Below are 25,494 nucleotides of genomic sequence, written 5' to 3'. Positions count from 1 at the left end.
AAACCAAACTTATTCTAACCTGCATTCATTCAGCGAACTTGCTAGGTGTCAAGCAGTGTGTCTGACACTGGAGATGCAGAAATAGCAAAGAGATCTCTGTTGTGTTCATCTGTATATCACCCATACCTCCAGGCAATGTGCACACACACACACACACACACACAAATACACATACACACACAAAACATTTATTATATATGTTTCTGGATATTAAATGTGCATATAGATTAGACCAAAGAACATCAGCATGCTAATAATATGCTGATGTTAACAATCCTATCCTGTTCTAAAGTTTGGGGACAAAAGTACATTAGTAAGAAAGGTGAAACAAAAGTCACGTCACATTATTTCACTCTTCTCTGACAATGCACTTGAAAATAAAACACTTTTTTTACATCATCAAACAAAAAAATTACCTTCGGAGGGGAAAAACTATTATCTTCCTTAGAAAATAACACCAAGATTTTCCAAAGCTTTCACCGGAAAGCCAGCCAGACCTTTTATAGCCTCCGTTGTTCCTCCTGAGACTCATCTCCCCTCTGGGTATCTCACTAATGATGGCTTCAAGAAAGAGAATACTGGCACTGTTCTGAATTTAACACTTTGGTTCAAGCAAAGGTAAATAGCCCTTCTCCTAATCCCCCAGTGCACAGCCAAGGCAAGGCTACAATACTTAAATATAAGATAATTAAATATTGAATATAACACAAAGAAAATCAACATAGAATGCCATGGAACCAGATAATCTAGCATACAGTTTACCTGTTTCCAGTTTAGACTTCAATACATGAATGCCTCCATGCTAAGATTCCAGCCTGCCCCAAATGTCTAATTACGTATAATAACCCAATAACCAAACTTTAGAGGAGCATTAGGGAAAGCATGAAGTTTCTTTCCCTATGTAGTTTACTCTCACTTTCAAGGTTTAAGTTCATGTCTGAACTTTTCCTCAGGTGATTGGACCTGAGAATGTCTACCTGCTATGGGAGAGGCTCCACCTTTATATGACAGGGCTTGACTCTACTAGAAAATACGGTGAATTTTTTTAAACAAAGCACAGTAAGCTGTAGCAGCAGGGGTTGTAATGTTACAACTTTAGATGACATTCATATCAAGGAATGTTTGGGTTTTGAATGAGATAGTTAGGTAGTGAGCCAGAATAAATTTAAATGAAAGAAGTATAATTTATTATCTCACAGTGAATTCTCACCTTTATTACATTAACATCAAAGCTAACTAGACAAATTAAATATAAATATAGTATCATATTGTCAGTATATTAATGAAATGCCCATGCTTTGAAAATAAATAAGGAGAGTCAAAGCAATATTTCAGTCAAAGATAAATATATAAAAACTCTTCACTCTATATACTCTATATATCTATAGTCTGTGTTCTATTTTCACAGGGATATTAATTTCTTAAAAGTGTTTGTAAGTTTCACAGACTATTATTTTTTAAGTGTTTATAAGCTAAACTACAGTAAAAGTATGCATATATTGTTATTAAAAAATTTTCATAGTATCTTAGAGTTTCATGTATTATACAACAAAGTTGTTTCTTTGAAATACCAAGACATTTTTAGATTGTTCTTTGGTAAAGTAAATGAAGAATGGTAAAAGGTCTTTTGGTTATATATTAACTTAAAATGAAATTTACAACTCTCATGATATTTTCAACAAATATTCCTTGGACAGTTGCATGTCCACAGGTAAAAAAATGAAGCTGGACCTTTACCTTATACCATGTATAATTTTTATATATGGTATAAGGTAAAGGTCCAGCTTTTAACTCAAAAAGGACCAAAGACTCAATTGTAAGGGCTAAAACTCTCAGGAGAAGATTTAGGACTAAATCTTCAGTCAGGAAATGGTTTCTTAGGTATGACAGCAAATACAAAAATGACCAAAAAAATAGATAAATTGGACTTCATCAAAATTTAAAATTTTGTGCATCAAAGGGTACCATCAGGAAAGTGAAAAAACAATTCACAGAATAGAAGAAAATATTTGTAAATCACATACTTGATAAAAACTTGTATCCAGAATATATAAAGAACTCTCACAAATCAAAAATAAAAAGACAAATAATCCAGTTAAAAATGAGCAAAGAATTTGAATAAACATTTCTCCAAAGAAGATACACAAAGAGCCAATAAGCACATGAAAAAAAGCTCAATGTCATTAGTCATTAGAGAAATGCAAATCAAAACCATAATGATATATTACTTCACACTCACTGGGATGACTATAATCAAAACAGCAGACAATAACAAGTATTGGCAAGAATGTGGAGAAATTGAAACCCTCACATGTTGCTGGAAGAAATATAAAATTGTGCAGCTGCTTTTAAAAACAATTTGGTGGTCTCTCAAAGTATTAACACAGAATTATCAACTGACCAGCAATTCTACTGGTTGGTATATACCCAAGAAAACTAAAACTTCTACATGGGTAAAAAATTAAACACAAATGTTCATAGCAGCATTATATTTAGTAATAAAAAATGGAAATAATGCAAATGTGCCTCATCTGAAGAATGAATAAACAAAATGTGGTATATCTATACAATGGAATACTATTGGAAAATAAAACAGAATGAGATACTGATATGTTCTACAACATAGATGAACCTTGAAAACATTATGCTAATTGAATGCACTCACATATTTTATGATGCCACTTATATGAAATATCCAGAAAAAGAAAACCCCCAGAAACTAAAAGTATGTTCATCCTTGCCAGGGTATGAGGGGAGAGAGAGATAGGGAATGACTGCTATAGGTAAGGAGTTTCTTTTTAAGTTAATGAAAATGTTCTAACATTAGACAGCAATAATAGTTGCAGTTGCACAAGATATGAATATACCTAAAAAATACTAAAATGTACACTTTAAAAGAGTAAATTTTAAAGTATTTGAACTATATCTCAATAAAGCTCTCATAAAAATGATATTTAAAATTCATAATCTGGATCTAAGAAATGCATTTACAATGATATTATAGTTGTTCCACCAATTATTTTAGATTGCTCTTATTACAAAAAATATTCTTTAGTTTTCTTATAATTGATTAGACAAATATGCCTATTAATAGCCATGTAAACATATTTAAAAGAACAACATGTACAAACACCCTCAAGGGCATTTCCAGTGGGCCTTGTGGGGCAAAAACCAATTTCTAGTCATAACCTATTCTACAGCTGCTACTATTGACATTGCATTTTTCGACTTAAAAATGCACGCAACCTATTGTAAAATGCTATCTAAGGACAGGCATGGACTCTGCATTCTGTCTCAGCCCAAATCCATTCCTCATTCGGTCCAACATGCAGACTCTCATGACATAATTGGCAGTGGCAAAGGGAAAAAGGAAGCAGGAGAGAAAAGAGGAAGGAGGATGAACCAGGTCATCCCTCCACCTCTAGCAATATTGCTTCTTTAGCTCCAGGACTGACCCAACCCAGCAGCCTTCCATCTTTAGCCAATGTTCTTATCCCCCTCCTCCCCCTAGAAGAACGAAGATCCTGTCTTCATGAATCATCCACCGGGCCAAGCATACCATTCTTCATGTAGAAGGAATTCAGGAAGTGTTGGGTATTGAATCAATCAACTGAAATGGGACTTCACGCTTTAAAAATGTTTTTAAAAAATTAAAAGAGTTTTTTTTTAAACATTAAAATCTAATAGTTTTTTTAAAACATTAAAATCTAAAATATCAGTTCTTAAAAAAATAAAATAAAATATCAGTTCTTAATCATGGTGTCATAATCACTCACATACTATGATGTCTGCTCAAGTAGTTTGTCACTAACAATAGAGTACTAATATTTGTCAATGATTGACTTTTTTATATAATTAGAATATATTCAAGGCTATTGTTCTAACAATGTCCTTATTATATTAATTCTAATATTATTTCTTAAGTAGAGAAAGGAGTAAATGACAACTAATGAGCAGAGACAATTATTCATAGAAGTGTATTAAACATGAGGATGTTATCTATCATGACTCAAACTTTAATTCTTTCCAGAAAGCCCTCCATGCCCTCTTGTTGGCCCCATAGCATCAGAGCCACAGATAGGCCTATACCCTACAATATTAATCAAAAGAAATTAGTTAGATGTTATGCCCTACAGATATATACCGCAATTCTACATATTTTATTTTTTATTAAACCATAATTTCTAATCCAGTTAAGGGTCAGTCCCAAAGTGACCACAGGGAATTAACTTAAAGGGAGCCCTAGAATGAAGGCTATTATCTCCTCCTTCCATATCAAATGAAGTAGCCAAAGGAAAAACAAACAAACAAAAAAAAAACAAAATAAACAAAAAATAATGCGTAAGAGCATCTAAAAAAATTGAGATTTTCCCAGTTTATTGCTTTAGATGGAAGGTTAATAAGGTGCTATGGAAGAGTCATAGCAGTCCTTAGGAGAATATAAAGTAAAAAAACTATTAGCAAATACAGTAGCCCCCCCACCTTATCTGCTGGGGATATATCCCAAGACCTCCAGTGGATGCCTGAAACCCTAGGTAGATGTTTTCCCTATAGATACATATGCATGATCAAGTTTAATTTATAAATTAGGTACAGTGAGAGGTTAACAACAATAATAGTAGAGCAATTAGAATGTACTGCAATAAAAGTTTGTGTGTATGTGGTGTCTCTCTCTCTCTCTCTCTCTCTCACACACACACACACAATATCTACTTGTGCTATATTCACCCTTCACTTGTGATGATGTGAAATGATAAAATGCCTATGTGAGGAGATAAAGTGAGGGGAACGATGAGGGTATTGGAACACAGTGTTAGGCCACTCTTGAACTTCTGACCATTGGTCAGAAGAATCATCTGCTTCCAGTCCATGTTTGCAGTCGGGTAACTGAAAGCTTGGAGAGCAAAACAACAGACATGCAAGGACGGCTGAATGTCTCACCACAGACAGTGGAATCAATGACGCTGGACATCGGAAAACTTCGCACTGACCATACGAGTCCAACAACCACAGAGTCAGTTAGAGTGTTTTTCATTTCCTCCCAATGAATTTTCCAATAACCTGAAGTCCTACTGACCATATATTCTTTTCTTTCATGTCTTATTTTCTGCTTTCATCTAATACTGGCCCATACGCAGGGATCATGATAGAAAACAACACTGAAACCTATTTAAAAAAACCTATAGTGTTAATTAAATATACCATATATTTAGAGGCAGGAACTCTGACTTCTAAGCTACCTACATGGCCTACTTCTCTGAAAGAAGTTTAAAATGCTGGTTATAGTGTAGAGATCCTTAACTACCCAATACCAAGATGTTGGACTAGTTAACATGATTTACAAGTAGACATGCTTAAAAATGTCCGGTTCAGTCATTACACCTCTGCTGCAGATTTCAGTATCTTATTTTAATTAAAAATCATCTCAACAAAAAGCTACTTGAAAGCCATGAAATGAACTGGTAAAGTTATGAAATATTCTGTTTTTTAATTTCAAAATCATAAGTTTAAAAACACAAAATAAGTAATCTATTATTTTTGAATTGATCCTACTTCTTAGCTATTTTTTTCTGCCTTCAATTTACTATTAATATGAGCCCTTCTCCAATGGCTCTCTTGGGTGAAAGATTGTACTGGCCTGCAGATGAAGAAAGTACATAAACATCCCGGATTTACAATAAGCTAAAATGCCTAGCATACATTCCATAAATACATTCAGCACACTTAGAATTTGCCCTGCAAATTAAAAAAATTCAAACCACAATTTAGTTAAAACAGTATATCACTATTCAGCATCTCAAAATATAGATATTTTGCCATAATGGGATATAGCAATTAGGAAATAAATACAATGTTTATTACCTGAAAGTCACTTTTACACAATTTTTAAAGTTCCCTGTACCCATATGGCAATTGTATGGTATTTATTAGCAATACCAACTTCTACCATTTTCCCTAATTTTCTTTATTATTCTGAAGAGGAGATTAGAAGATATCCTAATGAAATCTATAATAATATTAAAAAGCATTTCTACCAAGTATAAATTTAAAAGAGTACAAGAAAGAAAGGGTTGAGGGTCTGCCTTACATTTAATCTGTTACAGTGAAAGGAAAGACATAGTTAGGCAAAAACTGTTACCAAGATTCAGAGATAATGCCTCCTTCTGCTTTGGATCACACAAAGAAGAGAAGAAGGTTATGATTCAGAACGAGTTCAATGACTCTAATGTCCTTTCTCAAGGCTCTCAGAAATCCATGTTATTGGGTACCAGAAAGACCCGACAAGAAAGTGTGTATATATCTATGCCAACCCATGTAACACAATGTGAATTCTGAAGCAGCATCTTTATATGCAAATGGTGTACATTTTAATTTTTTATTCAAAGCTATGCTAATACAACACCACTCAGGCCTTTTACTTAACTCTGCTGCAATATTCTGACCTTTCGCATTGTACAACTATTACCTTTATCCTAATTTTCAAAGAGTTTGATTAATTCAGTTATGCACTAACCCACAGAAATGACAGAATTCAGGTTAATGCTTCCAGTTTGCTCCTACCACAGTGCATCTACTACTGCTGTCACCTAAAATAAACCCATTCCCCCTCTTGCATGAATTATGCTTGTGACCCTGTAAGTATCACTCTTACAAACTCTGACCTTGAATAAGGATCCTAGCTCTAAATCAAAGAAATTGAATCTGCTGCTTTTAAGACATTACCAGGTACATTTTTATAAAGCCTAAACTGCCATTAGTAATTTAATAGGCTTATTTTAACAAAAGTTATCTTCCTTAAAATATCAGTTTGTAAAAACATGCAAGAAATAGATATTGACCCCTAAAACACAATTCAAATTCTTTAACAGAAAGTAGAAAAACAAAATTTATTTCCAAAAGTTGTGCTTCTAACAAACCGTCCCTTAATGCATCTCCCCACTAATCTTGATCCACTAATGGTCATTGAGGGTTACTAAAACACATGTCCACCACTAGAGCCAGAACAGCACACTGTACCAGGACTCTTGCAGGAAAAAAAATGTGGTCCAAGTTGTTGAAATATCCAAATAACCTTGTATCCAAATAGCCCATGACATTTTAGTCCTTCCCAGTGTGGTGTTTCACTGGAAAATATGACCTCGCAGAGAAATAAACTGCTGTATGAGTACATAAGTACTCCAAAGTTGCTCGGTACTGTACCTTGAAAGTACTGAATGTCATTCTCACCATATTTAGGAAGCCAGTAAAGCTACCAGAGCTAGAGAATTGAAGCTGGGATCTGGCCTCAAATTATATAAGATAACACATGATCTATGTTCATCTGTGTACCAGTGACGTGTAACTTTCAACAGCATATTTGCTATACTTCCTGTCTCACATTCTCAGCAAATCATTGATTTCAAGGAGTCACCCTGAGCCTCCCCGATGACATCGCTTTCTCCCATTTACACCTTTTATTTCAGCATTACAAAGTTCAGAGGAAGCAGGGGCCTTCCTGTTGCAGACTGTCTTGGTGTGTTTTTGGTTTATCTCTTCCCAAGCACCGAGAGATATTTCGCCAGCCCATGTTCAGCCATACTCGGAACCACCCCTTGATCGGAGCTCCTGCTTCCCATCTCCAACTAAGAAAGGATATTTCACTTGCCTGCTTCTTACTAGGAAAGCCTCCGCCTTGTGCTACCCTCCCACAACCAGCTCCACCACTAATACTTTCCAACTGTACCAGAGCAATCCCCAAGCATGTCACTCCCTGCTGTGGAGACGCTCTCTAGTTCACTGATTTTTACCACATCCAGCCTAACTCCTCTGCCAGGCTTTTGGACTCCAAATTATGATTCCTCTAATCCTTTAAAATATGATTTCGTTAGTGTTCCCACAAATCCCCAGACATGTACCTTTCCTTCAGTCTTTGACTTTCACTCACAGTTCTCCCCCTGCCAAGAATATACTTCTCTTTCCTGCCAACTGAAACATGCATTCGAGAGTCAGCTCAGGTCACATTTCTCTAAAAGATTTCCCTTTCCTTCCCTGACATCCCACAGGGACGTCCTACAGCACTCCAGTTAGCCTTCAACTGAACAGGACTCTCTCGTTTCTGGTATTCTCCATACATTTAGCTAAGTACTTGTGGGCCAAAGACCAAATCCTCATAGGATATTTTAAATCTCTCCTATAACTAATATAGACCATACCACATATTATTTAATAAATACCGATAAGATTATTGTATAGGATTATATATCATCTATCATCTCAAAACCTCAGGGTCACTTTCGAATTTACAAATAACAGATATTTTCTATAGACTAACTGCATCTTTGGAACAACAAAAACAGCAGTCCCAAGAAAGACAGAAAGGGAAGAAAGTGTTGCTTTTCAGAAACAGATTAAAAGGACAACACATCCATGGGATTTCTGCATGTCTTGAAGCAGCTTTTATCGCAGACTCTTTGCAAGGATATTGCTACCGTGGAATCCAGGGATAATGCCTCCTTCCAGGTTAGAAGACAGATTTGTTTCCTGACCAGGAAAATAAAGATGACGCCTCCCTGCAGAGCAAAGGTTGGGCAGCTTTGCTAGACACTCCTTAAAAGACAGAAAATTGCCTAACCCCGGAGTTCCTCAGCCATGACACAAACCCCAAGGGCAAGCTCTGCCTGGGTCACTCAGCATTATCCCTGGGGGGATTTGGGGACAAGGGGAATCGATGGGAACATGAAGCTCATGCTGCCTGCTGTGCCCCGAGTAATAAAATCCTTTATCTCTGACCCAGGAGTCTCCTGTCTTCAGCCAGCATCTATGTAACTGGGGCAAGCTAACGTGGTAGCCCGAAAATTGGGTCAACTTGCAAACACTTTGTAGTTGTGGACAACTTCTGCCTGTTAACCAAAAGTAAGTCTGTTCAATGAGGAGTTTCTAGTTTACAAAAAAGATAAACAAAAGCTACCACATCATATTCTGCGTATCTAGCATTCAGTGATATGGCTGAATCTTGAAAACAACATGCTGAGTGGAAGAAGCAAACTCAAAAGCGTGAGGACACCGTGATTTAATGACATGAGGTTTTACCGCATGCTAAGGTTAAGCGAGAAACATCAGAATGGTGGCTGCTTCTTAGGAGACTCCGGATGGAAATGGAATTTAAAAGAGAAGGAGATTTCTGGGGTGATGGAATGTTCTATGTTTTGACTGGGGTGCTGGTTATAAGGATACAATAGTCAAAAGACAGCAAACACTATGGTAAGAACTGTGTGTTTTAACGTATATAAATTATGCTCAAGAAAAAAAAAATACAAGTTCTAAATGTCTAAATACTGAATATACTGTAGTCTCTTTTAGTTTCAGGATATCATGATTCACAGACACGCTAAGACATACTGGCCAGCTTCACACACATTCTTTGAACATCATCTTTCAAGAGGCAGCTACAACAACAGAGTGCATAAGAGTATGCACTCTGAAGTAATACCGCTCAGGTCTATGCCTGGATCTTCTGCTGTTAGCTAGATATTGTCAGGCAACCTCCTTAACCTCTTCACGCCTGGGTTTTATCCTTTTAAATACAAGTACAGTCGACCCTTGAACAATACCCAGCTTAGGGGCGCAGACCCCCTGTGCAGTCAAAAATCCATGTATAACTTTTGACTCCCCCAAAACTTAACTATCGACTGGATGTCTTACCGATAACCTAAACAGTTGACTAACACATATTTTGTATGCTCTATGTATTATGTATTATATTCTTATAATAATATCTCACTTTTTCTTAATTTTTCAGTCTTTCTAGGCTACATAGTTTTTCTGCAAGTTTTTTTTTTCGATTGTCAAAAATCTCAAAAAAATTTTCCAATAGATTTGTTGAAAAAAGTCCACGTACAAGTGGACCCACACTGTTCAAACCCATGTTGTTCAAGGGTCAGCTGATAAAAAAAGTTCCTACCTGTGGTTATGAGAACTAAGGAGGTATTATAGGTGAATTGCTTTGAAAATAGAAAGAATTCTCTAAAGAGCAATTGTAATTATTATTTATTTAGGGATAGTGATAACATAAAATTCAAAATAATTCAGGATATTTCTGTTAAAGTAGGAGAGCAATATGCTTTTAAAAATCTAGTAACTTTAAAGAACACTTTTTAGTGGGAATATGAGGTTGAATATTTATTATAATAATACCACCCAAAAGTCAAATCTAATAAGGCAATAGATCCATATCATAGTTTTTTTTATTTTTTTTATTTATTTGACAGACAGAGATCTCAAGCAGGCAAAGAGTCAGGCAGAGAGAGAGAAAGGAGGAACCAGGCTCCCTGCTGAGCAGAGAGCCCGATGTGGGGCTCCATCCCAGGACACTGGGACCATGACCTGAGCTGAAGGCAGAGGCTTTAACCCACTAAGACACCCAAGCACCCCCATATCAGAGTTTTTTAAATGTTACTGAAAGCACAGAAAGAAAAAATTAAGTCAAATAAATGCCACTTTTGGTGAATATCTCAAGTCCAGATAAACATGTCTCATTTACTTTCTGACAACTGTATTGTTAGCCTTTTTTGCCCTTTTTTCCCTAATGTAATACATGTGAAAGTTGAAGGTCCAATTGAATGTTAATCCTGACCTCGCCTAAAGAGTAAATCGAGGACAAAATTTTTGAAAGACAAGCCTCAGGGAAATATGGAAAGGGACAAAATGATAGCACAAATAAGGGAGACTGGGACAAAGGGGTGAATTCTCAGTGATGGAAAAGCACTTTGGTAAAGGACAAAGCACAGAACAGAGATCAAATTTCATGGCTCTGTAGATCAAGCCCCACTCTATCTTCAGCGTATAAATCACTGGTTAATGCCCCCATAAAAAGGTGTGTCTGCCAGAGAATCACCTCAGAATTGTGCTCTTTAAGATTATTCCCAAGATGGCAAAAGGAAATACAATTAGGAAAGAGAAAATAAACAATAAGCGATAATGATGCAAAATTTCTATCCTTTTAAAATTCTTTTTTTTTTCATTTTTTTTTTTTTTACTGCATCATTAAACTAGTTCTAACACTTACTATCCACTCCATTGAAAGTATTTCCAGGATTTCATATCCACTATTATATGTATGACATATGAGAAATTTTATGTCACTAAGTTGGCAAATGAGAGGAAATTTTCAACGTAAAAAGGAATGTAATGAAGTCAATGAAAAACACAAATTCCTAGGAAACAAGTCAAGTCACTGGATAATAGAGGAGGAAGGGGCCTATTGGGTTAGAGTTTCCAATCTGCCCCACCAGGATAACGTCGAAGCAGAGTGGTGATGACTGAGTACTTAGTAGAGAATGGACTCAGGCCTCCAGGCAAACGGATCCTTTCTTTGACGAAGAATTACAATATCTGGGGTACAACAGTAACACAACCAAAGATGAGTTTCAGCCTTGAAATAGTTGGCTATAAAAAACAACAACAACAAGATGGGATTGGGAGGGAGACAAACCATAAGTGACTCTTAATCTCCCAAAACAAACTGAGGGCTGCTGGGGGAGGGGGTTTGGGAGAGGGTGGTTGGGTTGTGGACATTGGGGAGGGTATGTGCTATGGTGAGTGCTGTGAAGTGTGTAAACCTGGCGATTCACAGACCTGTGCCCCTGGGGATAAAAATATATTATATGTTTATAAAAAATAAAAAAATTAAATTTAAATTTAAATTAAATTTAAATTTAAATTAAAAACAACAACAACAAACTGTTTTAATCTCTAAGCCTTTTTTTTTTTCACATTTCTTCCTTTTTAAGTACAACAGTAGTGTACCCTGCGCTCCACACAGGAAGTGAAGAGAAAAGAGATTTCAATCCCTCCCAAACGACGCTTTATCTAAGAGGCAGCATTACAGAAGAGGTTACCACGCACTTCAGTGATTCACTGTAATTGTGCAGACAACAAAATGTTATGGGCGGGGGAGGGGAGAGCATTTTAATTACAACTACATTCAGTTCTATCTAAAAAGCAGGTGCGCACACTTACATATGTAAATTCAGTAAAGTTCACACTTCCTTTTCTTGCCAGACTTGAATAGTCAATTGGAAAACTTGGCTTTTAATTGCACTCGTGGACTCCTCAACTGAACAAAGTATTGTGTACAAAAACATGTACTTTTGACAAAGACCTATATATATAATCATAAAAAAAAAAAAACTTTTAACTTTTCTTCCTTGTAAAGCATTTTTTCTGTCCCTGAGGACTTCCAGGTGTGAAGTGAAGAAAATGAACTCTTTATCCTAGAGCAACTCTCCTAGAACTGCTTACTTAAGTTTTGATCTAAAAAGAGAAATTCGTCAGTTTTCTACTTGCTATTTATCGCTACCACAGCTCTTTGATATGAACAGTCTGAAGAGAGCCAAGTTTTTACCCCAGGGTAGTGGAGTTTTTACCCCATGGAGATGGAGACGTGTTATTGGCCAATGGCCAGCAGATCAGGATCCACGAGAGTTGTCCAAATCAAAAACCTGTGGTCAAAACATTCTAGACTCTCCCCTCTCCTTCTTCGCAAATTCAAATTGGCCACTGAGATAGAAGGACTGCACTTCCTCTCCAGCTCCTGTCTGGACCTACCACTTCTACTTCAGTTGCTGCCTTTGTGGACTTTCTACCTTCAGTCTTGCCCCACTCAAAGCTATTTTAAGCCCCCTCTCCACCACAGCACTTGTCTCAAAAGTAAATCTGACCATGCCACAAAGCACACGACCTGTTCTTGACTACTGACACAGTTAATTTATATATCGGGACCCACAGAATGGAGACAGGCCCAGTGACCTTGCCCAGTCAAGGAAATCTAACATATACAAATCACAGTCCCCCAACTAGGCTTTAGCTAGCTTACCTTACGCTAGAAAATGGGATTTGCAGTCTTTATGAGGGAATCCCTAACCTCCTAGCCAATCATGCTTGTTTTCGGGTTGCCTCTTCTAATGCTTTTTAAAACTCACACTTGCCCAAAATTCCTTGAAAAGGATGTTCCAACTACTTGCCAGCACTGTACTTCCCCAATCAAGGACTGTTTTCCCTTGAAGAAAGGACATCAAACTGATTAGTAAATTGTTTTAGTTTTGCAAATTGCCAGTTTGGGCAATGAAATGGGACCTGAAGACAGCTGCTAAAGATTCTAGGGACAGCTTCTAGAAGCAGGTGGAAGGTACCCAGAGAGCCATTTTACTTGCTACCTCTCTGGCTGCTCTGGTAAGCTTCTCTCTGATCAAGCTCTACTTATTTTGCATTCTGAGCTCCTCAAGTTTGTTTATCTTAGCCCTTCCAGATGGAAAACTGGGGTGTGAGGGACTCCAGGTTTTTCACAGTGAGGTTTGTGGCCAAACCCATGTACAAGGTAAGCTCCTCTGGGGGTGTTCTTACAGTCTCAGGAACTGTGCGGGCAGCCAACAATAGTAAATCTGCTTGAATTATGATGGGTTATTTAAAGGGAAAATAACAGTTATCCCTCAATCTAAAGAAAGCAAGATGGCAGCCAGTGGGGGGACAGGATTCACAAAGCTTCAAAGTAAGTCCAAAGCACAAACTGCTAGGAAACTTGGGAAAATTAACTAAGACAAGAAATTCAGACTTTTCCAACCAACGGCACATCAAAATCTAAGTACAAGTTGGATTATTAAAAGCCATTAGGAAATCCACTGCTATAAAGACATTTTCTTATGAAAGGAATAATAGATCTATTGTATTGCTAATGGGGATCTCATAAGCCTAAGTCACAGAACTGGTGGGCATGGGCCAAACACCTAAAAGCTCTTAAAGTGTTTGGCACCTAACTGGAAGACTCGAGTGCTAGAGTAAGTTGATCAGAGAATGAGTTAGATTGACGCTAAGCCACCTGCCAACCCCAAGAAAACTTCTGTGTACCAAGGCACACTGTAAAACACCACAAAATCCCCAACCCAATGGCATATCCCTCTTAGGTATAAATTTGGCTCTGAGAGACCCAACGCTTCACTGAAGAAATGGGATCCTCAAGTTCCAAAGAATTAAGTGTGACATATTTCAGCAAAAACATTTATGACTGAGGACTGTAGTCCCCAAAGTTGTAGGTATCTACAAAAATGGCCAAATCTAAGCAAGACAACCTAGATTTAAAATGGCCTTTATGGGGAACATTCCAATTAGACAAAATCATTCATTTAAAAAGTGAGCCTGAAAGTAAGTATTCCCAAATCAAACAGAATGGGTTACCTATTTTAACTGGCATGCAGAAGCCTTTGAAAGACTTCAAAAGTCCAAAAAACCTTTATGGAAAGAAAGGCTAATAAAAAATTAAGGACACAAGAAGTACCGAAAATAAAAGACTATGAGAATGAAATGACTTCTACTATTCCCTTCTTTGATCTTCCTTGACCTCAGTACTCACTAATCCTCTATCTGCACTGACTTTCCACTCTAATATACTACATGACCATAAACAGAAGTCTGCCGATGTCCAGACTATAATGGCCTATATCCAGAGATCCCTGTATCTGCCACCAAAACAGTGCCCCCACATGGGCCCCTTTCAGGGTTGACAGGACACTAAGGGATTCTCCAGAAAACCACTACCAGTATTCGCTTATACAGCCAAGGGGAAACTAAAATAAAATTAATTTAAAAGCTTTGTCAAATTCTGGTAGATACCTCAGCTTCACTCTCTACTTCAAAACCCACTCACTCTGGAGCCTGGAGAAGGGATTGGGAAAAACTGACAAAAGCCAGTAAAGGGTGAAAATTCTTACCAGAATCAGCTCTCCTGGATCTCTGTCTGTAATGCCTGGTCAAGAGAGGAAGGTAAAATTTCATGTTATCCCTTCCTTTTCAAGATGCATTGGATATTGATGCTTTGTCTCCCAAGGGCAATTATTGTCTTCTTATTTGTCTCATTTTATGTCCACTTGGGAGCCAACAGGTTGGGGACCCTCGAAATACAGCCAGACAGAAGTGGAGGTTGCACTCCATTGGTGGCTAGTGTCCTAGAGACTGTTGCCAGCTCTCAAGAGGATTGTGTAAGTCTTAATTTTGGCTATCTTTGGGAGTGGCTCTAGATCTTGGGAGAGCAGTATCTTTTGCACCTTCTTTGGGGATGCCTCTTGCATCTAAAAGATTGTTCAATACCACCAGGAATATTTACTGTTTGTCCTGGCTAAAACCTGACAAGATATTCAAAAGGACTTTTTTAAGTAGCTCTATGGTTAGAAGTTTGCTGATATTGGAGGCTGACAATCAGAACCTCGTGAAAACGTATTTTTTAGGCCTTCTCCCTTAAGCTAAATGAAACTATGTACCCAGATGGAAAGAAAACTGTTTCAAAGACACATAGCTCTAAATCTAGAACACAGGAATCTTTTGGTTTCCATCTTAGGTAAAGATCTTCTCCCTGACCTAAAGAAGCAAATAGAAGATAACATAGTTGGATGGGTGGTCAGCCCTTTAAAGTTGCAGCCCCACTTTAAATTGAAAACCCAACCTTAAATTGCAAAACCCAACCAAAAAATGCAACCCAATTCTTTGAGGAATTAAGAACGGTCCTTGTCTTATAAATTATAAATTGTGAAGTCTTTACAATAACAGAAATGCACCCCTAGAAGCAATTTAAAACCCATACATCATTTTTATCAATCCCCAAACCTCCCTGCTACTCGTTAAAAGCTTGTAGGTATTGTAAAATCTTGGATTTAGGAAACAAATCCTCCTCATGGGAGAAGCTTGCATTCTTTCCTTGTGCCTTTGAGATGTAAATGTTCTACCCAGCTTCTCTAGGAACTGAAGGACCTCTCTTCTTCGAAAAGCAAACTTCAGGGAGGTAATTCTCCAGAAGGAAGAAAAGAAAGAAAAGTGGGGGAAGCTATTTGGAAACTAGGCCAATGAAAAATCTTTAAAAAGTGAAAAGCCATCTGAACAGGTTGCCTTAATTTATTCCATCAATCTGGATCCAGCTGTTCTTTTATAAACTAGTGAGTTTTGCATTACTGTATCCTCAAAATAGGTTTGTTTTTTGTTTTTTGGGTTTTTTTTCAATTTCTAAATTTACAGTGACGTTTTAAGATTCAAAACGCCTGCAATTCCCCCCAGTAATCTAAAGGGGACAGAAGCTGGTATAGAGAGGCTCCTCCCCCCAACATATATGGAGGCTGTAGGAAAAGGCATCCGGAGACTATAATGGTTAGGACAGAACGCCGTCTGTTTCTGCACCAACCACACAACTCTGCAAAACGCACGAAGAGCTCTTGATAGTGTCACCAGTAAAATACAATGCGTTTCTTCTTCGCAGGTTCAAAGATGGTGTGTGTCTACAATTCAAAGCCTGCTCTTGGACCAGTCTTCTCCGCCACCGTGAAGAGTGGCCACACCTCCAAGAGGGTCAGGTCAGGCATGATCCCTGCAGTGGCCCTCGGCCTCTCATAGTCTCTGATTCTAGAATACAACGTAAGTATACGCAGCCTAGTCCAGGACAGATACCCGGAAGAGGGAAGAGCTCCCTTAAAGCCCGGACGGGGCGGAGGGTTACAGAAGCTAGAACAAGAGGGCTGAGGCTGACCTGAGATTGTTCTAATATTGCGGCTGAGGAAACTGAGGCCCAGAGAACTTCAGGAGGCAGCCCCGGCTCTTCCAGTAGCTAGTGGGGAAGCGGAGAGCCCCACGGGGCTCATCTTCTGCCAGTCCTGTGCTGGGGCGCGTTGCCCCGCAGGTCAGCTCTTTCTTCCAGCCCAGTCCCTGCGCCTCTGCGCCCAGCGGCGCGTTGAGGCGCGGCGGGTGGGGGCGCCCACCTGTGGGCCAGGACCGAACTGTTTCCGCTCCCCTCCAGCGGGTGTTCGGGGGCGCCCCTGCGTGGACCGCGGCCGAGTAACCCACAAACGCGCCATCTCAGGACCCGGGCCCTGCCTGCGCGCCGGGTAGCCCCAGCACGGGCTTCGGGCCGTCCCGGTTTCCATAGCAACGGATACACCGGCCGCCGGTCCCCAGAGACGGCCCGGGGTCAGAGGTCATCTCTGTGACAACGGAAGAAGCTTCCCGCGCTACGGCGGCTCGGACGGGCCGCTTCCGCCGCATTGCGTTGCGGAGCGCCCAGCGCTCCTAGGCGAGGAGCGCGTGGTGGCGGATCCCAGAGGCGAGGTCCGCGCGTCACACGCGGAGGAAGACGGTGCTTGGCCTCCGTGCCTCCTGTCTGCGGACTCGATCAGGCCGACTCCGAAGCGACTTCGCCGGGACACCTTGAGGGGCTCGACTCCTGGAAGCAGATCCGAGCCGCAGAGTGGCCGGCTCGCGGTTCGCAGACGATTGTGGCACGCACGCGGCTCTGGACCGCTGGGGCCCCGCCTGCATTCGTGCCTTGTGCCAGACCTTGTCCCTGGCGCGCTCTCCGCGCCCCCAGCCCGAGGCCCCGGCGCCCCAGCGCCCTCCACCTTTGACAGCGGCTCCACAAGGGAGAAGCGAAATAGATGTGGTTGTGGGATGTCCAAGGAGCTACCGAGTTGGAAGATGACGGCTTTAAAACTGAAAAGAATAAAATACTAAGGGAGGGGGGTACCTCCTTTCAAAGCATCTGAACTAGAGGCTGTTTGGGTGCTGCCCCCTCGAGAGCAAAAATAAGCCCCAAAGGAGAGTCCCAGTTACCACCTTCAGATAAGGAAGCTCAGTAAAGAAAAGAGGGACAATTCAGTCGACTGTGGTGAAATGTCTTCCTTTAAAGGAGAAGCAAATTTAAGATGAGAAAAGATAAGGAAGGGGGCAGAGGGAACCTACGATGCGTTCGCTATTCAAGCCGAGAGTGCCAGAAGGGGAGCCTGCGATTGGCCTTTGAGTTTGTATCTTTGAGTGAGACCTCAAGTTTTGAGATTTCGAAAGAGGGTATTATAAAATGTGGGCCTAGGGAATGTCAGCAAACAGGTTTGCTTTATCATGGCCGGAAGAAGAACTAGGAGTCCACCAACAACTTTCCCTCTCTGTTTTATCATAAAGAAACCAAATTCTTGGTTGGCATTGTTGGAAAGCTGTAAGCATTAAGTGAACTTAAGCAACTGTAATTTATACTTGCAGTTACATTCCCACAGTTAACTTTCACAAAGAATCCTACTTTCCCGATTAATTCACTTAATAAAAGTGTCCTGAAAACTTGCTATGTATCATAACTTAAGTTTTTGTCAGGGAACAATGATAAAAGCAATAGTGCCCAACAGTTGCTGGGTGACTTTCTTAGATAGCTTTAATAGCTTAGATAAACAAAAGCTTCAGTTTCCCTGTAAAACATGTCTGCATTATGCCTCCCTTTTGCCTTGCAAGACCTTAAGAATTTCTTCTTTCACCTTCCCTTTTGTCATCCTACCTTTTACATTCTGACCAAAGCAGAAAGTTAGCTTGTAGCAACTAGAGAAATACACAGCGAAAACATCAGGGACAATGCTCAGCCCTTAAAAAGCAGGAGACCAAAAACAGTGCATCTCTAGAGGCATATGGAGGAACCGAGACGTCTCCCTTGGAAAATTCCCTGTTCTTCAGTGCTCAGGTTCAGCTCTGACAACTCAACCTGGTCTGTGACAAACAAACTGAATCCTTAAAAAGCAGAGATTACGACAGTGCGAAGGTAAAAGTGTCAGTAGTATTTCCTTGACCTACAGTCCCTCTTGGAGGTGATCCTAAGGTGAAGCTCAAAGGTTTTATTAAGAATATAGACTCTATGGGATGCCTGGGTGGCTCAGACGGTTAAGCATCTGCCTTCTGCTCAGGTCATGATCCCAGGGCCCTGGGATCCAGTCCCACAGTGGGCTCCCTACTCAGCAGGGAACCTGCTTTTCTCTCTTCCTCTGCCTGCTGCTCCCACTGCTTGTGTGTTCTCTGTCAAATAAATACATAAAAATCTTAAAAACAAAAAAAGAATATAGATACTACAACGCACTGTCTGGTTTAAAACTTAATAGAGGGGAGGAAATCTTAATAGAGGAGCTTCATATGTACTGTTAAATTCCAACCATCTCGCCTTAAGGCATAAGAAACTATTTTGAATAAATGCTTCCATTTTGAGACATCTACATGGTATTTATAGGAGGCTTATGACTCAATTGAGTGAGTTATGATGCCAAAATGTACCAAGGAGTGAAAACTTTGATTGTTGTCCTTGTTGCCATATGTATAAAAACACCACAAAAGTCCCCAATGTTTGTGTTGCTAAAACATGGAAAACTGGGTTTGAACATTTTTAAAGAAATGGATTCACGTGGGAAATGTTAAATATAGTATAGAATTACCTTTAGCGCCTTCTGAAAGCAATGCATTATTTGAACAAATATTTTCAGTTTTAGATGCTGTCTAATATGAGAATAGGCTGGATATGGGTACAGCCAAAGTCATCCTCATTGTTAAAACCAAGTTGAAATTATCATGCATTGGATTTCACACTTGTTAACTTGGATATAATTTCAAAAAAGAAAAATCCACTCTCCCAACAAGTCAATACTGGGAAACCTATGTAAAATGCCTTCTTTTGGTTCATGAAGTGCCATTCATTTTGCTACTTCAGTAACTAAAGCCTCCTGGATGGGGTCCAAGGCCAGCTCTGATTACATGGAATCCCACTCCAAAGGCAACATGTCAGAAGGAGGAGAACCTCACACCTGTTAGGTGTTCCAGCCATGTAGTCTGAATCTGATGTCTCCATTGGATACAAGCTCAGTGTTTAGATATGCAGAAGTTATGGCCCATGTGTGTCTCACCCAGCTCTACAGGAACCCAGGATGAGTTGGCAGGCTGAGAAAGGGAAGGAGTAAAAAACGCTTACTTCCTTTTTTCTTCCATCTCTCCCTATTTTCCCACTTCTAAAATGTCATGACAGCTCTACATGTAAAGCAAGGGGTTTTAAAAGAATAACATATATTTAAATGAGGAACAGAGGCATACCAGATGTTTGGGGCACCTAAAACAGCTTCAGGGAAAGGCAAAAGCAGAACTGAGAGACACAAAAAAAGTAGGAAATAGAAAGTGACATTGAGTTCTACCAAGCCCTGCTTGTTTCATCTCCAAGTTATATGGTGGAAAGAAAGACTGAGTTCATAAAAGGAGACCCTCTGGGCCATGAGTTGGTGGGATTTTTTAAATGTGCTCTGTTGAACTAGGTTTAGGACTTCTGCTTTGCACCCTCCCTGCCACACCTACTGCTCAATAAAATTATCTTTGATTATAACTTATCTTAAATTCTGTGCTTTCAAAACCCTATCAGCCAAGAAAATTTGGGGGTCTTGTGAGTGTGGTTCAATGGTTCCATATATTCCGAGGCTCTGTGGCTTCCTCTGCTTGTTGTAGATGATGTGTCTGAGGAGATATCCATGACATGACCTTAGTGTTTCCCTTTATCATGGAATTTTTTTTTCCAACCACATTTCTTAGCAGCTGTCACTCAAAGTGTAGTGACCTATATTAGTATCAAACTGGCCTGTGATACACATCGGTGAGTCCAAACTATCATTGCTGGTTTAAAGGAACATACCAAGCCCTCCTCCAGCCTAAATAAGAGCCTTGGACTTAGCATTCCTACTTAATGATTTGCCTATAATACCATCACCTTGCATAATTCATAAGTGAAAGCTAAGGCAGGTAACTTTTATTCTAAACATACAGCTACTACTCTACCAGGAAAATAGGGGAAAGTAGGACATTTAAGCATGCATGTGTTCTCTGCTAAGAGTTGTATTGTGAGATACTGGACATTTCTATGAAGATGGTAGATTTATATGCAGGATTTATATGCATATAAGCAGGATTTCTCAGCTATTGCAATTTACTTTAAAAAGCATATACTGTGTGAGTTATTCTTCATGTTCTTTTCCAGTTAAATTTTACATAACTATAACTACAAAAAATTCTTAAAGCAATACCATTTATTGAGTGCTAATAACTTTTGGGTAGATAAATAACTCTGTCCTTAAGTTCATGACTCTATTATCTACTTATAAATAATATAGTATCTATATTATCAACATAACTATATAGCAATGCTCTCAAAGTCCTCTCAGGAGCCTTGATCAAACTGCCCATAGTTGTTGACAACTTAAAAATTGGGAATAATCAGCAATTTATTCTATAACTCGCAAAGATTGAGAAGAATTAGTAATCTAAGAAGTCTTCACACTAAATTCATGATCCTGCTACTGGGACTTGGAGGTATTCTGCCAAGCTTCTTAGTTAGAAACCAGTTAATTGTCTTCATTTTAGATTTAAGATAACATAATAGGTAGTAGTCAATCTGTTCTTTCTGGTTTTAATGGTTAAGAAGATTTTAGTCTTTGTTTTATTTTAATTACCCAATTAACTTCTTAGTTATACTGCTATCTTGGGATCAAAAACCTGCAAACAATTTTAGGCTTCATGTTAATAGCAGAAGGAGATTGGAATGTACCAACTACAATCCCGAAAGGGAATGGCTAAGCATGGATTTGATTTGAGTTCAAAAAGCAAAACTTTTAGAAGATGAGATATGACACATTAATGTCACATTTTTTAAAATAATTCACAGAACACTCCCATTTCCAGGTTAGAATTCTAACTTCTGGCAATCTAAGACTCCACCATCCCATTAGAATAGTTGGGGATGTTGTCAGACATACTTTGAATTAACCCATCAATTCACACCCAAGTACTTTAGCATTCATAAGCTGCAAAATAAATTACCCTAAAAATAATTTGTCATTTGACACCTTCCAAAATGCCTTGAAAGGGGGAAAAAAATCTACTTTATTCCAGAGAGATCAAAGTAGGTGGAGTGGGGGAGGTGTAATAAAAATATCTTGCCCGTGTACAGGGGGAAAATTACTCTTTCCAGTAAAACTGCTTACAAAAAGAAGAAGAAGAAGGAGGAGAAGGAGAAGGAGAAGGAGAAGAAAAAGAAAAAGAAAAAGAAAAGAAGAAAGAAAGAAAAGGGGGGAAAAAAAAGATAAAGGCCAGTAAGGAAACTTAGCCTTCTGAGAATTCTTTCCCATTCTCCAGTACTATAGAGGGACTGACTTCAAGGTTCCTAAACAAATGACCAAGTCTTAAAAGGAAAAGAAAAGGAAAAAAAAAAAAAAAAAAAAAAGGATGCTTTTACAGTATTCCTTTCTCAGAAGGGGGCTAAATCTACAGGACACGAGAAGCCTTCAAAACCCACTATTTTTACTGCCTGAAAGCACAAATCCTCCCTCCCAAGAGCAGCCTTTGGCTTGTCCCACTTTGCTAAGTCTTGCAAAAAGGGTCTTCACATTAACTCGTGAGACAGTGGTGGTGCGGCTCTAGCTATCACCGGAACGTCAGCAAGTGTTGGGCTCAGTGCGGGGTTGGGGTACTCCGCACAGTTGAAATTAGGAATGCGAGCGGTAAGGTGACAACATCACTTTCTCCTTGGGCAATGCTCAGGATGGGGGGTAGCAGTTCAGAGTTACTAAATGCTGAGAAGTTGAGAGCGAGAAGGGTAAAAGGACGGGGACTGGAGGAGGAGGGTGAGAAGGGAAGGAGGCGGCGGAGGAGGCCGAGGAGGGAACAGAGGCGGACGGCGAGAAAGGGGTAGAGCTACAGCACAGGAATGAGAATTCCAGGGCAGGGCACGGGGCCCACTGCAGCACGGCGCCCGCGGGCAGCCAGAGACTCTCCCCGAGCCTCCACAGCTCCCCAGACGTCCCAGGTGGGGCAACTGCCCAGGCGTCCCCCGCCCGCAAGCGAGCATCTGCCCTTTGGACCGTCTAACAACTCGCAGTTCCCCTGCTCCTGCAGCAGTGGGGGCCTCCCGGGGTGCTCAGCCTCCACACCCACCACCTCCATCTCCGCCCACCCACTCCTCCTCCTCCCCTTCCTTCACGTCCTCCCCCTCCTCCTCCTCCCCCCTCTCGCTCCGGGCACCCGCAGACGGCATCCCCCCCCCTCGGAGCGAGCCGCCCCAGCTACGCTGCGTTTGAAGTGTTCCGAGGCAGGGAGACAGCAGCCACTTGCTGCCTGGCCGCTGGGGCTCGGGGTGCCAGCGGAGCTCCGGGTGTCAGGGCGGCCGCGGGGAGCCATGATCTACTACACCGCAGTGCCGGCGTCAGGAGCCTCCAGCGCCGGGCGGCCACTGCGGGACGCCCGGGGCCCCGCCCCCGCCCCCTTCGCAGCCCCAGACAAACACCCGGCCCCCGAGCCCTCCCCAGCCTGAACTGAACCCCGGGACGCCACACACCCCCGCTGCCCGCGCGCGCGACTCCCAGACTGGCTTCGCCAGCCTCCTCGTCGGCGCGCCGCCGCCACCACGCAGCCCTCCGGACTGGCCTCCCCCAGTTGCTCGCCCACAGCTTCGCCGCCACCCCCAAACGCCTCAGATTGGGATACCGGGAAGTGAACCCCCGGGACTCGACTCCCCGAATCACCTGCATTTGCATTTCTTATGTAATGCACTGCAAGTTTCCCGGTTGGAGCCTTTGGAATAGGGGCGCATGATGACCGGAGCCTGAAGCTGGGACCCACGACCCGGCTCGTCCCACCCGCGGGACTCGGGCGCAGGGTTTTGACACTGTTTTCGGGGGGGGGGGTGTAAAATTGCATATACTGGAGGGGCTGGGCTTGTCTTCTCCGTCTGGGGTTCCCCCCAGGCATAAGCCCAGCTCAAGTATTCCCACTGGCAGGAGGTGTCGGAGGCAGACGGGGGAATGAGTTAATACTCGTGCCCGGAGAGCTAGACGGGGGAGGGAGGCGGGGGCTGACGGAGGAGCGGGGCCGAGAGGGAGAGGGCCTCTTTTACTTTGGTAAAGGTGATGGGGTGACGAATATTGTGCAAGCTAATCAGAAAGTCTAGAGCAGGTCCTCGGCACCTAGCTACGTCCCTGAACCTGCTGCAGAAGTAAGGAGAGCTCGCGGTTCTTTTTCCTGGCAACTACCGAACCTTCAACTGCCTCGGGCAAAACCTTAAGCCACAGCCCTTCAATATTCCACCAAACATAGGTAACCAAATACATTAAAAAAAAAAAAAAAGTTTCCTCCTCCCTCCTAGTGATGGATTGTGTCACAGCCAAGAGATGCTGATAATGGTTTTCTGGCTCAGAGACACCGATCCAGCTGTTACCTGTTTATCCATCAACACCTCTATATGCAACACTGTCCTGGTTCCTTTTCTGTTTCCCCTGCCTTCCTGCATAGCAGAACTGCAGATATAGCTCAATGAGCAACAGACAGGTTATTATGAGGAAAAACATAACATGATGCATGTTTTGCTTACCAGTTGGGTTCTTGTTTTTCTTAAGACTCTTGCCACAAAGACACTGCAGCATATGCGTTCCTTTGCTGAAAATGTTCCAAAGAAACCACATTGATTTGGGCGAAAAGCAATCCAGCAGCTTAGACACCCTGAGAAAGAAGAGATCCTTGTGGTTGCATAATAATAATTTGAAATCAGTTCTCCTGAAGAGGGGCACCGGTTTTACCATAGGAAAAACGATAATATTCCGGATCTTCTCCCAGTTTTTTCCCCTCACGTGGTATATTTCTTTGAGACTTCTCAGTGATTGTTTTTTTTCGGCCAGGGTGAATGATTTATCCCCCTCGATCACCACTGGATTATTACCAAAGGGTTGGGAAAAAAATCCTTTTTCAGCATGAAGCCAAACAAAAAAGCAAAGAAATCCCAACAGAGACCAGAACTAATCAGAGAGAGCAGTAATGCACAAAAGATCCCCAAAGAGAAAACCATAGCCTTTTACTTGATCGCTATGAGGATGGGTGGGTCTGCAGAAGGCAAAGCAGGATTCATCTCACTGAGAGAAGACTGCCATTGTGTAGCCCCTAGGAGAGAAGGAAAAAAAAAAAAAAAAAGGAAAAAGAAAGAAAGAAAGAAAAAAAAAGGGAAAAAAAAAAAAAACCACCAGCACACACACACACACCAATACCACCTCCGAAATCGAGTCTAACCGCCGAAGACAGAGCCTCCCTTCTCCCAGTGTCGATTTTTTTTTTTTTTATAATCAATCGCCAGTGCTCAGTGGGATCGGATTGAACCTGCAGTTCTCAATCACCACGAAGAAAAGATGCAAATCCAGGTGCCCCCTCCCCTTGTCAGGCTGGTAGTAGGTAGAGAGCGCCACAGATCCCCTTCCTCCTTCCCGTCACTCTCCCAGTTTCCAACAACGGCGAGCATGAGGAAAATCTCCCCTCCGGATTCCTCGCCCAGCCTCGGATGTGAGTTACAGGCATTAGAGGGAGGAGGAGGAGGAGTTGAAGTTTGCATTGAAAAGACTGGCTTTCCATGACGTAGCCACGTGCTTTCAGACCCGTCACCAGTGAGATGCTTCAACCCGCCCGGGGAGGGCAGTGTCACTGCAGTCTCTCCGCTACTTTCCCCCTGGAAGTCCCCCACCACCCGCACCCAGCCCCAGCCCCAGCCCTGGACCCTCTCCCTCCTCTGCCCAGAATGAGTCGGCGGGCTGCTTGCTCCTGGAGCCACCTAACAAGAGTGAAAAGTGGATTTTGAAAAGGAAAATGAACAATTATAATTAGTAAGCCTTAGAAAAT

General features: G+C 41.1%; 1 protein-coding gene across 1 annotated transcript in view; it reads right to left on the bottom strand.

The window, feature by feature from the left end:
* Positions 1-25,234, bottom strand: part of FGF14 (fibroblast growth factor 14) — a 590,191-nt gene extending 564,957 nt beyond the window's left edge. The window contains exon 1 of the mRNA XM_032881086.1: positions 24,206-25,234. Coding sequence (XP_032736977.1) covers positions 24,206-24,413 — 208 coding nt within the window. The 5' untranslated portion in view covers positions 24,414-25,234. The remainder of the gene's footprint in view (positions 1-24,205) is intronic.
* Between the last annotated feature and the right edge of the window lie 260 nt (positions 25,235-25,494).

Source organism: Lontra canadensis, unplaced genomic scaffold (genome assembly GCF_010015895.1).
Source record: "Lontra canadensis isolate GAN:19392208 unplaced genomic scaffold, GSC_riverotter_1.0 scaffold73, whole genome shotgun sequence".
Taxonomy (NCBI): Eukaryota; Metazoa; Chordata; class Mammalia; order Carnivora; family Mustelidae; genus Lontra; species Lontra canadensis.
This window is presented reverse-complemented; position numbering and strand designations above follow the sequence as displayed.